The following is a 12,263-nucleotide window of genomic DNA, read 5'->3' as shown; positions in this document are numbered from 1 at the left end:
TACAGAGGCCAATTCACCTACAAACCTGCATGTCTTTGGGATGTGGGAGAAAATGCACGTAGTCACAGGGAGAACGAGCTGACTCCACACAGACAGCACCTGAGGCCAGGATTGAACCCGGGTCTCAGGCACTGTAAGGCAGCAGCTCTACCAGCCACTCTACTGTGACATCAGGTTAATGGGTGCCTCAGGCAAAGAGCTAAAAGCAAATTGCTGGAAAAACTCAGCAGGTCAGGCAGTATCTATGTGCGGAGTGGACAGAGGAGGTTTTGGGTGGTGTGAATCTTAAGAAGGGTCCCGACCCTAAACATCGTCTGTCGACTCCTTCCACAGATGCTTTAGTTTATTATTGTCACATGTACTGAGGTACAGTGAAAAGCATTTTGTTGCATGCTATCCATTCAGCAAAAAGACTATACATGATTACAATCGAGGCATCCACAGTGTACAGATATAGAATAAACGGTATAGAGTTATAGAGTAATAGAGTGATACAGTGTGGAAACAGGCCCATCGGCCCAACTCGTCCACATCAAACCAACAATATCCCAGCTACACTAGTCCCACTTGCCTGCGCTTGGTCCATATCCCTCCAAACCTGTCCTATCCATGTACCTGTCTAACTGTTTCTTAAATGATGGGATAGTCCCAGCCTCAACCACCTCCTCTGGCAACTTGTTCCATACACCCACCACCCTTTGTATGAAAAAGGTTACCCCTCGGATTCCTATTACATCTTTTCCCCTTCACCTTGAACCTATGTCCTCTGATTCTCGATTCCCCTACTCTGGGCAAAAGACTCTGTGCGTCTACCCGATCTATTCCTCTCATGATTTTGTATACTTCTATAAGATCTCGCCTCATCCTCCTGCGCTCCATGAAATAGAGACCCAGCCTAATCAACCTCTCCCTATAGCTCCCTATAGTCCTGGCAACATCCTTGTAAATCTTTTCTGAATCCTTTCAAGCTTAACAATATTTTTCCTACAACATGGTGTTCAGAACTTAACAAGATATTCTAGATGCGGTCTCACCAACGTCTTACACAACTGCAACATGACCTCACAACCTCTGTACTCAATACTCTGACTGATGAAGGCCAAAGTGCCAAAGGTCTACCTGCGACTCGACCTTCAAGGAACCATGCACCTGTACTCCTAGATCTTTCTGCTCTACAACACTGCCCAGAGGCCTACCATTTACTGTGTAGGTCCTGCCCTTGTTCGACGTCCCAAAATGCAACACCTCACACTTCTCTGTATTAAATTCCATCAACCATTCCTCGGCCCACCTGGCCAATCGATCCAGATCCTGCTGGCTGCAATCGTTCACAACCATCTTCACTATCTGCAAAACCACTAACATTTGTATCAGCAAATGTTCCAATCTTGCCCTGTATATTCTCATCCAAATCATTGATGTGTATAACATTTAGTGCAAGATAAAGTCCAGTAAAGTCTGATTAAAGATAGTTCAAAGGTTTCCGATGAGGTAGATAGGAGGTCAGGACCACCCTCTAGTTGGTGATGTGATGATTCAGTTGCCTGATAACAGCTGGGAAGAAACTGTCCCTGAATCTGGAAGTGTGCGTTTTCACATTTCTGTACCTCTTGCTTGATGGGGGAGGGGAGAAGAGGGAGTGACCGAGGTGAGACTGATGCGGGGTGAGACTGACAACTGCAGTTCCGCGTGCCTTAGGCAATATTCCTGGATCTCTGCCAAGCAGGACATTAGTTCTCTGCCTCAGAGCTCAGCCAACAAGAAGTGAAACTGAAACATACAGGCACAGTCTGCCGAGCAACATGGAGAGAAGCATCTTTTACTGGGGGGAGCTGGGCAGTAGGCTCAGGGGACCGAAACCCAACAAAACCCAAAAACTCATCCAGGCCACCCCTTGGGAAGAACTTGCCGACAACGAGGAAATTGACCACATCTGCTGCAGCCCTCAACTGACTGTGTTCGTCCTGAAGGATGGCAGAGTTTATACACTGAGCAACGGCCACAAGAGGGGAGGACGGCTGGGTGAGTGAGTGAGTGAGTGAGTTAAAGACCAAGGTTTTAAAGACCAAGCAGTCTGAAGAAGGATCCCGACCCGAAACGTTACCCATCCTTTTAATCCTGAGATGCTGCCTGACCCGCTGAGTTACTCCAGCACTTTGTGCTTATCTTTGGTATATACCAGCATCTGCAGTTCCTTTCTACACAAGGTTTTTATTTGTTTGTTGCCATCAGGTGGCACAGTGGCGCAGCTGGTAGAGCCGCTGCCTCACAGCACCAGAGACCCGGGTTCAGTCCTAACCTCAGGTGCTGTCTGCATGGAGTTTGCATGTTCTCCCCGTGACCGCATAAGTTTCATTCCACATTCCAAAGATGTGCGGCTTTGTAGGTTAATTGGCCTCTGTAAATTGCCCCGCGTGTGTAGGGACTTGTTGCATAAGTGGAATAAGATGGAACCAGTGCGAACGATGGTCGAGATGGACTCAATGGGACGAAAGACCTATACTTTTACACAGGGGGTGATGGGTGCCTGGAACGTGCTGCCAGTGGCACACTTGCTCACGCTTGGCTCATATTCACAGAGTTACTCCAGCATTTTGTGTCTTTTTTTGTAAACCGACATCTGCAGTTCCTTATGTCTCTCTAATAATCCAGCACATTCAGTACTTCTCTGATGCCAGATGGCAGACTTTCTGGACTATTGAAAGTTATTCTTATTTAAACACCTGAACATTTTTAAATTCTGTATAGTTTTAGATGTTGTAATGATTGCATAATAAATAATACATTAGAGCAGGTGAGTTTAAAAGGTGAGCAGGAACAGTCCCTACTGAGATAAAAGGGAATGGGGTGAAAGCAGGAGAATGGGGTTGAGAGGGAAAGATAGATGAGCCATGGTTGAATGGCAGAGTAGACTTGATGGGCCGAATGGCCTAATTCTACTCCTATAACTTATGAACATGAATGTGGGAATTGGGGTTCTGTTGAGTTTAAAGGGAGAGGGTGAGTACAGTCCCTGGTGAGTTTAAAGGGAGTGTGGGAACAGTCTCTGGTACGTGTAAAGGGAGCACACAAAGCATAACAGGTTAGCCAAATACAGAGCTTTCACTTCTTCAAAATAATTGGACAGGGAACTTTTGGAGTTTTACTGTATTTAATATTAGATTTAATGCAAAAAAAAATCCTTACGCAGGCAGTCTTACAATGATGTTAAAGGAATTATTTTTATATTACAAAGCAGCAAATATTTTGTAAATAATTTATTTTCATAAAATTAAACAGAAACAAGAGGAGTTGAGTATAGGAGCAAATAGGTCCTTCTGCAGTTGTATAGGGCCCAAGTGAGACCGCACCTGTGTGCAGTTTTGGTCTCCAAATTTGAGGAAGGATATTCTTGCTATTGAGGGCGCGCAGCGTAGGTTTACTAGGTTAATTCCCGGAATGGCAGGACTGTCATATGTTGAAAGACTGGAGCGACTAGGCTTGTATACACTGGAATTTAGAAGGATGAGAGGGGATCTTATCGAAACATATAAGATTATTAAGGGGTTGGACACGTTTGAGGCAGGAAACATGTTCCCAATGTTGGGGGAGTCCAGAACCAGGGGCCACAGTTTAAGAATAAGGGGTAGGCCATTTAGAACTGAGATGAGGAAAAACATTTTTCAGTCAGAGAGTTGTAAATCTGTGGAATTCATTACCTCAGAGGGCAGTGGAGGCCAATTCTCTGAATGCATTCAAGAGAGAGCTAGATAGAGCTCTTAAGGACAGCGGAGTCAGGGGGTATGGGGAGAAGGCAGGAACGGGGTACTGATTGAGAATGATCAGCCATGATCACATTGAATGGTGGTGCTGGCTCGAAGGGCCGAATGGCCTACTCCTGCACCTATTGTCTATTGTCTATAAATCTGGAAGAAATAAATGATTGCTTCAATGAAATGTCTCAGGATAAGTATATATATATAGCAACGTTGGTTATTAGTCACATGTGGCTGCGCCTAACGGCTGCGGCTCGCTGGCAGTCTGTTTGTCTTTTTTCCTTTTTTTTTGTTTGTGTGTCGGTGTTGGGATGGTTTTTGTTTCTGTTTTTGGCTGTGTATGCGGGGGGGGGGGTGGTGGGATGGGGGAAACCTTTCTTTTATTAGGTCTCTTCCCCGGGGCGCAGCTCGGCCGCGGGGCCTTCCATCGCCCGGGATTGGCTCGGCCGCTGGACTTGGCAGCGCTCGGTGCGGCTCGGCCGCGGGGCCTTCCATCGCCCGGTACGGCCGCAGGACGTTTCAGCGCTCGGTGCGGCTCGGCCGCGGGGCCTTCCATCCCCTTGCGGGGGCTGTGCGTGTCGGTCGCCTCGGTAGGGGTCGAGCTGCCTGTCCGTGGGCGTGGGGGGAAGAGAGTGGAAGTTTTGTTGCCTTCCATCACAGTGAGGGAGTGTTTGAAGTCACTGTGATGGATGTTTGTGTTGGGGTCGTGTGTCCTGTGTTCTTTTCTTTTTTGTTGTGTTCTGTGACTGCTGTAATTTCGTTCAGTATCTGTACCGAATGACAATAAAGTTCTGTATAACTGTATAACTGTATATATATCTACCTCCCATTCAATCCACATGCAGATAATGAAGAAAAATCCCATTAATTTTACTCCTGGAACTTTTGGGAGGGAGACCAGAATTTATTCAAAGTTCTTTGCAGTGTAATAGATTTATTTACCTCTGTAACCTTTTTGACATGTACTTTCACTTTCATTTCTGTTAGTCCAGGCTGTTGTAACATTGAATAGAAATTTTTACGTCAGAGATTATTCAGCTCCACCCCACAACACAACTTACATTGTTACAGTAATTCACAAGAGCACTGAGCCATAAGGATGTAATGTTGAGGCTTTATAAGGCACCGATGAGGCCACATTTGGAATATTCTGAGCAGTTTTGGGCCCCATATTTGAGGAAGGATGAGCTGGCTTTGGAGAGGGTCCAGAGGAAAATAATGAGAATGATCCCGGAGACGATTGGGTTAACATACAAGGAGCCTTTGAAGTCTCTGGGCCTGTACTTGCTGGAGTTTAGAAGGATGAGGGGGCATCTCATTGAAATCTACCAAACAATGAAAGGCATGCACAGAGTGGACGTGGAATGGATTTTTCCAATAACAAGAGAGTCTAGAACCAGAGGGCCCAACCTCAGAATAGAAGGATGTACCTTTAGAATGGAGAACATGAATAGGTGATCTTTCTTCACCCTGATTGCAGTAGTAGGGAGAAAGCTGGAAGAGAGATGGGGTGGGACAAGGCCTGACAAGTGATAGGTGGATACAGGTGAGGAGGATTTGATTGCAGATGGGTGGACAAAGGCCAGGAAGAAGGCAATAGGTTGTGAGGGAAGGAGAGAAGTGGGGTGAAACATGAAGTCAGAGGAAGGGATGTGGGTGGAAGCAGATAACAAAAAGCTCAGATGTTGGTGAGGCTGCACTTGTGTATTATGTGCAGTTTTGGTCACACTGCTATAGGAAGGATGTCATTAAGCTGGAAAGGGTGCAGAGCAGATTTACAACGATGTTGCCACGACTCGAAGGCTTGCAGCACTGGTGGCTGAGGGTGATCTTCTAGAGGTGTACAAAATCATAAGGGGAATAGACAGGATAAATACAGTTTTTCCCTAGGGTATAGAAATCAAGAACTTGTGAGTGTAGGTTTAAGGTGAGAGGGGAAAGGTTTAATAGGAACCGAAAAGCTTTGGGAACCTCTGCTCAATTTGTTCCAAAAAAGATCAAGACACGGATCAAAGACGCTGTCATTGCCCATCTACCTTCTGGGGGTTTGTTGGTAACTCCAAACTAGGCAGCGTACCATGGCAGAGTGACATTATCTGAAGACCAGAGCAAACAGCCCACTCCACAAGCAGAGGTCCACCAATCCAGGAAGAGAGCCCCCAAAAGACCACAACCCAAGCCCCTTTTCAGTGCCCCCCATACCCTCCCAAAGGAGTTTATTTTTCGATGTAGTGCATTGGTTGTGTTGGTTTTGTTTCTATGATCGAAAAAAATTAATAGAGTTCGCCTTTAAATGCAGTGAATTGTTTTTGTGTTAGTTTTAAATGATAAGCGTTTGCCTTTCAACGTAGTGAAATGCTTGTGTATGTGTTTGCCTCATTGATCTATATAAATGGAAAGAGTTCTCATTTACATGCAGTGCAGTGCCTGTGTCTGTGTTTATTTCATTGGTCAAAATGAATGAGACTAGAATCTTTGAAGTACATGGTAAAGTACTTAAAAATACAATAAATTCAGACCAAAATCACCAAAATCATCTTTATTTAAACAAACTATATTCCTATGAAAGATGGATAACTACATGCAAAAAACTTTTAAAAAGACTTCAAACAATTACAAAATATACCTAAGAAGTGGTCTGGCCGCATTTTGCTGTCGGTATGGTCAGATGTCCGCCCTTTGACAGAATCGCGGTCTCCGCCCCCATTCCACAGCTGGCTGTTGCAGCTGAACTTCTGTGGACGTGTTTTGACAGTTCCTGTCGCAACATGTCTTCTCCTGATCCCAGTACCTGTCGCCGGTTGACGTTGGTAGTCGCCAATGAAATTCATCCGTCCACAGTACCGGTGACAACAAAACAAATTGACCCAGCTGCCAAAGAATGTGTAAACAAAATAAAACTGAAGAGTGGTTTTTTATCTACAGTTTGCATTAAGGGTGCTATAGGAACTCGTAAAACGGGCAGACAAAAAAGATGTGTGTCCGTAGCCATATGTTTACTTCGAATGTGCGAAATTCTAAATGGCAAAACATTTAACAGCATCTTTTGCACAGAATTACATGGAGTGTTACAGGTTGACGTCGGTTGTCGTAGCTTGTCGTGGTCCCTGTCGTAGTGGACGTCCTAGGTCGCGAAGACTGGGTCGCCGGTTGTCGGCAGCTTGCCGTCGCCAAGGTGGTAGGTTGTCGTAGCTTGTCGTGGGCATTGTCGTGGTCATTGTCGTAGACATTGTCGTAGGGTAAAAATAAATTACGTTTTTCGGCGATCTGCTACGACTTTGACAGTGGCCGGCAGTCGCCTTATAAATCGCGTAACTGGGACAGGCCTTTAATGACCACAAGCTTTGTTTACTATTGTGCAAAGCTACAGGTTGATCATAACTCTGAAGTGAATAGATTTTAAATTCTGATTAATCCCTTGCTCACCTTCCTAATAAAACCAGTGCGTGTTAAATTCTACTTTCTGCGATTACAATATTTTGTGTTCTCTCCCCTGCACAGAGCTGATCACTACGTTACAGGATGAGAAGATTCATACAGTAGACAGCGGTGGCTCCAACATCCTCTACGTTTCTGAAGCAGGAAATGTATACTTCAGTAAAGTTGCAAATAAATCTTGCATCGTCACAGAACCAAAGTAAGAATTATCTTGTTTATTAGATTGTGATTGTGGTTACAAATGGTGTCTGCTATCTGTCAGTTAACATCTGTGTAGAGAGGAATGGTAATGTAGTTTAGTTCCCACTCCCTAAACACTTGGGGCAATTTGCAAAGGACAATCAACCTACAAACCCACACATGTTTGGGGTGTGGGAGGAAACCGGAGCACCCGGAGGAAACCCACGCGGTCACAGGGAGAACGTACAAACTCCCCACAGAAAGCATGCAAGGTCAGAATCAAACCCAGGTCTCTGGCGCAGTGAGGCAACGGCTCTACCAGCTGCGCCACCGTGCCGCCCCAAAAATGTTTCAACTTTTATCAGCGCTGGTTATTGGCCTGAAATATTCACTTTGTTTCACCCACCACTGAGGCTGCCTGATCAGCTGAGTGTTATCAACGTTTTATGTTGTTAATTTTTGAACTTCACCAACCATAACATTTAGAAGCATGAAAGCATCTACCACCTGAGTCAGGAACAGCTTGTTGCCCGCTCTTATCAGGCTACTCTCATAGGTAATGTAGTCCTACACTTATACCGTTGCCGGCTCAGGGGAGGACCGTTCAGTAGTTTGACAGCAGTGTGGAAGAAGTTGTTCCTGAGTCTGGTGTTATGTGCTTTCAAGCTTTTGTATCTTCTGCCGGACGGGAGAGGAGAGAAGTGGAAATAACCGGGGCGGGAGCAGTACTGAGGGAGCGCTGCACTGGTTTACCAAAACTAAATGTAATCAATTATTACAAGAATAATAGGTACAATACAAAACAATACCAACAAATCCACCACCATAGTACAAAGTAAAACAAATATTCCTAAATATCAAATATACTGAGTATTAAACAACTATGTTACAATTCTTGTCAAGGAAACATTCCACCCCCCGCGGTGTCCAGCGGTCCTGTATATCCCCCAGGGTGCCCGTGGACAACGCATAGTACATCTCTAGTACCACCTGGATGCGGATGTGACCCCGGAAAAGGGGCAGGCAGCCAGTTTGGGCGAAGCACTCTCCCCCCTGGCAGAGGGTCGACAGCAACCAAGTTCCAGACCCTCAGCAGGTCCCGGTAGAAACTGCCACTGTATTGTCCTTCCGCTGACTGGTTAGCACGCAACAAAAGCTTTTCACTGTACCTCGGAACACGTGACAATAATCTAACCTGAACTGAACACTTTGTGTCTCTATCTTCGGCATATTCCAGCATCTGCAGTTCCTTTCTACATATCCAATTAAAGATTGTTCAAAGCTCTGCAGTGAGGTAGACGGGAGACCAGGACCGCACACTAGCTGGTATGGGGACGGTTCAGTTGCCCGATAACAGTCGGGAAGAATGGGTAATGGGTAACGCGGAGAGTTTCTGGCTTGAAATGAAGTTCTCGCCTGAGTGACTGGCTCGTGGTTTATCTGTTTCCACAGGTTACTCAGCAGCTTTGCAGGGAGGTATGTCATTCAAGTTGCCTGTGGAAGCAATCACTCTCTGGCTCTCTGCAAAGGTAGGAGTACCACACGGTGGCAATGGGCCTGCTGATCACATTGGTCAATAGAACGCATCAGTCTGGGAAACGTGGACCAGGCAGATTGCCTCACTGTGGGTGGGGCAGTACGGAGCCACTCTCAGCATAGAACAGTTCCCTTGATCAGTAACGGTGTCAGAGATTATGGGGAGAAGGCAGGATAATGGGGTTGAGAGGGAAACAGATCAGCCATGATTGAATGATGGAGTAGACTTTATAGGCCGAATGGCTTAATTCTGCTGCTAGAACTAATAACATTAGTACAGCACAGGAACAAGTCCTTCGGCCCACAGTGTCTATGCCAAACATGATGCTAAGTTAAATGAATCTCCTCTGCTTGCACGTGATCCATATTCCTCCACTCCCTGTCTATCTAAGGTCTTTTAAATGCCACTAGTGTATCTGCCTCCACACCACCCCTGGCAACGTTTTGCAGCTCGATTGTAATCATGTATTGTCTTTCCGCTGACTGGATAGCACGCAACAAAAGCTTGTAACTGTACCACGGTACACGTGGCAATAAACTAAACTAAACTAAACTAACCATTCCTGCACCCTCTCCAAAGCCTCCATATATGAAGTATCCAATGAGAATTAAGGAGCATAACCGAATTACACATGAGCAGATGTACAGGTATATACATGTACAGGTATGTAGGTTAATTGGCTGGGTAAATGTAAAAATTGTCCCTAGTGGGTGTAGGATAGTGTTAATGTGCGGGGATCACTGGGCGGCACGGACTTGGTGGGCCGAAAAGGCCTGTTTCCGGCTGTATAAATATGATATGATATGATATGATAAACGTTCTGACGTGTAATTTTTGACAGTGTTTTAATTTTTATCTCTCCTCCGAGATGGTCAAGTCTTTGTATGGGGCAAGAACGCTCATGGTCAACTGGGAGTGGGCAATGCCGTTGGTTGCACGCACAGTCCGCAGCCTGTGGAGGCGCTGGCTGGTATTCCCTTGGCTCAGATTGCAGCGGGAAGATCCCACACCATTGCCGTGTCTCTGTCAGGGACAGTGTTCGGCTGGGGAGCAAATCACTATGGACAGCTGGGTCTAGACGATGTGAAAGGTAAGAAAAACGAGGACGGGGATCTTCCCAATTATACCCATGACCATCTCTGGGGTCCAGACCTGGTCATGGGAAATTTTAATTTAGTTTAGTTTAGAAATATAGCGTGAAAACAGGCCTTTCAACCCACCGAGTTCACACTGACACTAGTTCTACCAACACACAAAGGGTGATTTACAGATGCCAATTAACCGACAAACCTGCACATCTTTGGATTGTGGATGGAAACCGGAGTGCCCGGAGAAAACCCACGCGGTCACAGGGAGAATTGATTACTTAAGGATTACTTGATTAGTAAGAGTGTCAAGGGTTATGGGGAGAAGGCATGTGGTCACAGGAGGAACGTACAAAGTCCGCACGGACGGCACTCAAGGTCAGGATCAATCCCGGGCCTCTGGCTGCTAAGAGGTAGCTGCTCTACTCGCCGTTGCTGTGCTGCACTGGTCTTCATTCTATGTTACCCCTTCTAATGACTGCAGGCCTTTTCCTCTCCTAAATCTCTTCACCTCTCGCCCCCTTCTGACAACCTTTGAAAAGCCAAAATGACACAGACGATGGAAATCCGAAATAAAAGCAGGAAGTACTGGAAACACTCAGCAGGTCAGGCAGTACTTGTGGAGACAGGAACAAAATCAAGGTCTCAGGTCAATAGATTAAAAAGACATGTCCATAAACATTTGGTTTGCACCATATTACAACTTTCCCCCTATTCCCACCACCCTTCCCTATTTCTGCCATTGAAGACAGGCTTGTTTTCTCACTTTTCCAGTCTTGATTAACTTGAAAGATTAACTCTGTTTCAATCTCCACAGATGCTGCCTGGTGTGCTGAGTATTTCCAGCATTTGCTTTTTTAAAGACCATAAGATGTAGGACCAGAATTAGGCCATTCGTGTGTCTATTCCGCCATTCAAACATGGCTGATCTATTTTCCCCTCTCAACCCCATTCTCTTGCCTTCTCGCCATAACCGTTGACACTCTTACTAAAAAAGAAAATATCAATTTCCACTTAAAAAATTCCCAATGACAGGCTCCACAACAGTCTGTGGCAATGACTTCAACAGATTCACCACCCCCGGCTAAAGAAATTCCTCCTAATCTCCATTCTAAAGGTGTGTCCTTTTATTCTGCGGCTGGGCCCTCTGTCCGAGACAACTGGAAACATCCTCTCCAAGTCCACTCTATCCAGGCCTTTCATTATTCGGTGTAATCCCCCCCCCCTCATCTTTCTAAACTCCAGCGAGTACAGGCCCAGTGCCATCAAACGCTCATCGCACGTTAACCCATTCATCCCTGGGATCATTCTCGTAAACCTCCTCTGGACCCCCTCCAACGGCAGCACATCCTCCCTCATGTAAGGGGCTTAAAACTGCTCACGATATTCCAAATGTGGCCTCACTAGTGCCTTATAAAGCCTCAGCATTATATCCTTGCTTTTATATCCTAGTCCCCTCAAAATGAATGCTAACTTTGCTTTGGCCTTCCTTACCTCCAACTCAACCTCCAAATTTATATTTTCGGAATCCTGCCCGTTTAGTCTTTAAATCCCACTTGATTGACCAAGCCAATGTCACCTGAAAGCTGTTTATATAACTTGGTATCAATGTTTGTCTGGCAGTACTCTGGGGTATTTTGATTAAAGGCACCAGAGAAATCAGGGTTGTTGTTGTTGCTTGAGACCAGCAACTGTGGTAACCACTCTCCCTCTGATGGTACACTGCAGAACTGCAGTTGGAGCGATGAAAGTTCTTAAAATTCTGCAGAATACAGCATTTAAAACAAATCAAATAATGATTATAGAATCATGCATTTTAGAACAGTGTGGTTGCTTATTATTTGCATAATGTATTGATTTATTGCTATTTATTTGTGTGTTTTAAGTATTCTGCATGGTCGGCAATGATACAGCTCCCCCTTCCAGTGACGAGCCTTCTCCCACCTCCCACATTCCCCCTCCTCTTGGACCCCCCATGCCGGCCTTCTTCCCTCTCAGGGTGTATGAAGAAGCGTCTTCACCCGAAACGTCACCTATCCATAGTTTTGGGGGATGCTGCCTGACCTGTTGAGTTACTCCAGTATTTTGTGTCCTTTAATGCACACAGCAAAATGCTCCATCTCCTCAATGAAATATAAAGATTTTTTTGAAGTTTGGTTTAGTTTGGAGATATGGCACGGAAACAAGCCCTTTGGCCCACTGAATCCATGCTGACCATTGATCACCCGTTCACACTAGTTCTATGTTACCCCACTTCCTCTTGCGCTC

General features: G+C 45.5%; 1 protein-coding gene across 1 annotated transcript in view; it reads left to right on the top strand.

The window, feature by feature from the left end:
* The first annotated feature begins 1,795 nt into the window (after positions 1 to 1,795).
* The window catches only part of LOC144600060 (putative E3 ubiquitin-protein ligase HERC4), a 53,978-nt gene continuing 43,510 nt past the window's right edge, over positions 1,796 to 12,263 (top strand). The window contains exons 1-4 of the mRNA XM_078411431.1: positions 1,796 to 2,022; positions 7,257 to 7,392; positions 8,826 to 8,902; positions 9,779 to 10,000. Of these exons, the coding sequence (XP_078267557.1) occupies positions 1,803 to 2,022; positions 7,257 to 7,392; positions 8,826 to 8,902; positions 9,779 to 10,000 (655 nt within the window). The 5' untranslated portion in view covers positions 1,796 to 1,802. The remainder of the gene's footprint in view (positions 2,023 to 7,256; positions 7,393 to 8,825; positions 8,903 to 9,778; positions 10,001 to 12,263) is intronic.

Source organism: Rhinoraja longicauda, chromosome 1 (genome assembly GCF_053455715.1).
Source record: "Rhinoraja longicauda isolate Sanriku21f chromosome 1, sRhiLon1.1, whole genome shotgun sequence".
NCBI classification, from domain to species: Eukaryota; Metazoa; Chordata; class Chondrichthyes; order Rajiformes; family Arhynchobatidae; genus Rhinoraja; species Rhinoraja longicauda.
Note: the sequence above shows the minus strand (reverse complement) of the source record. Positions and strands in the feature narration are given on the sequence as shown.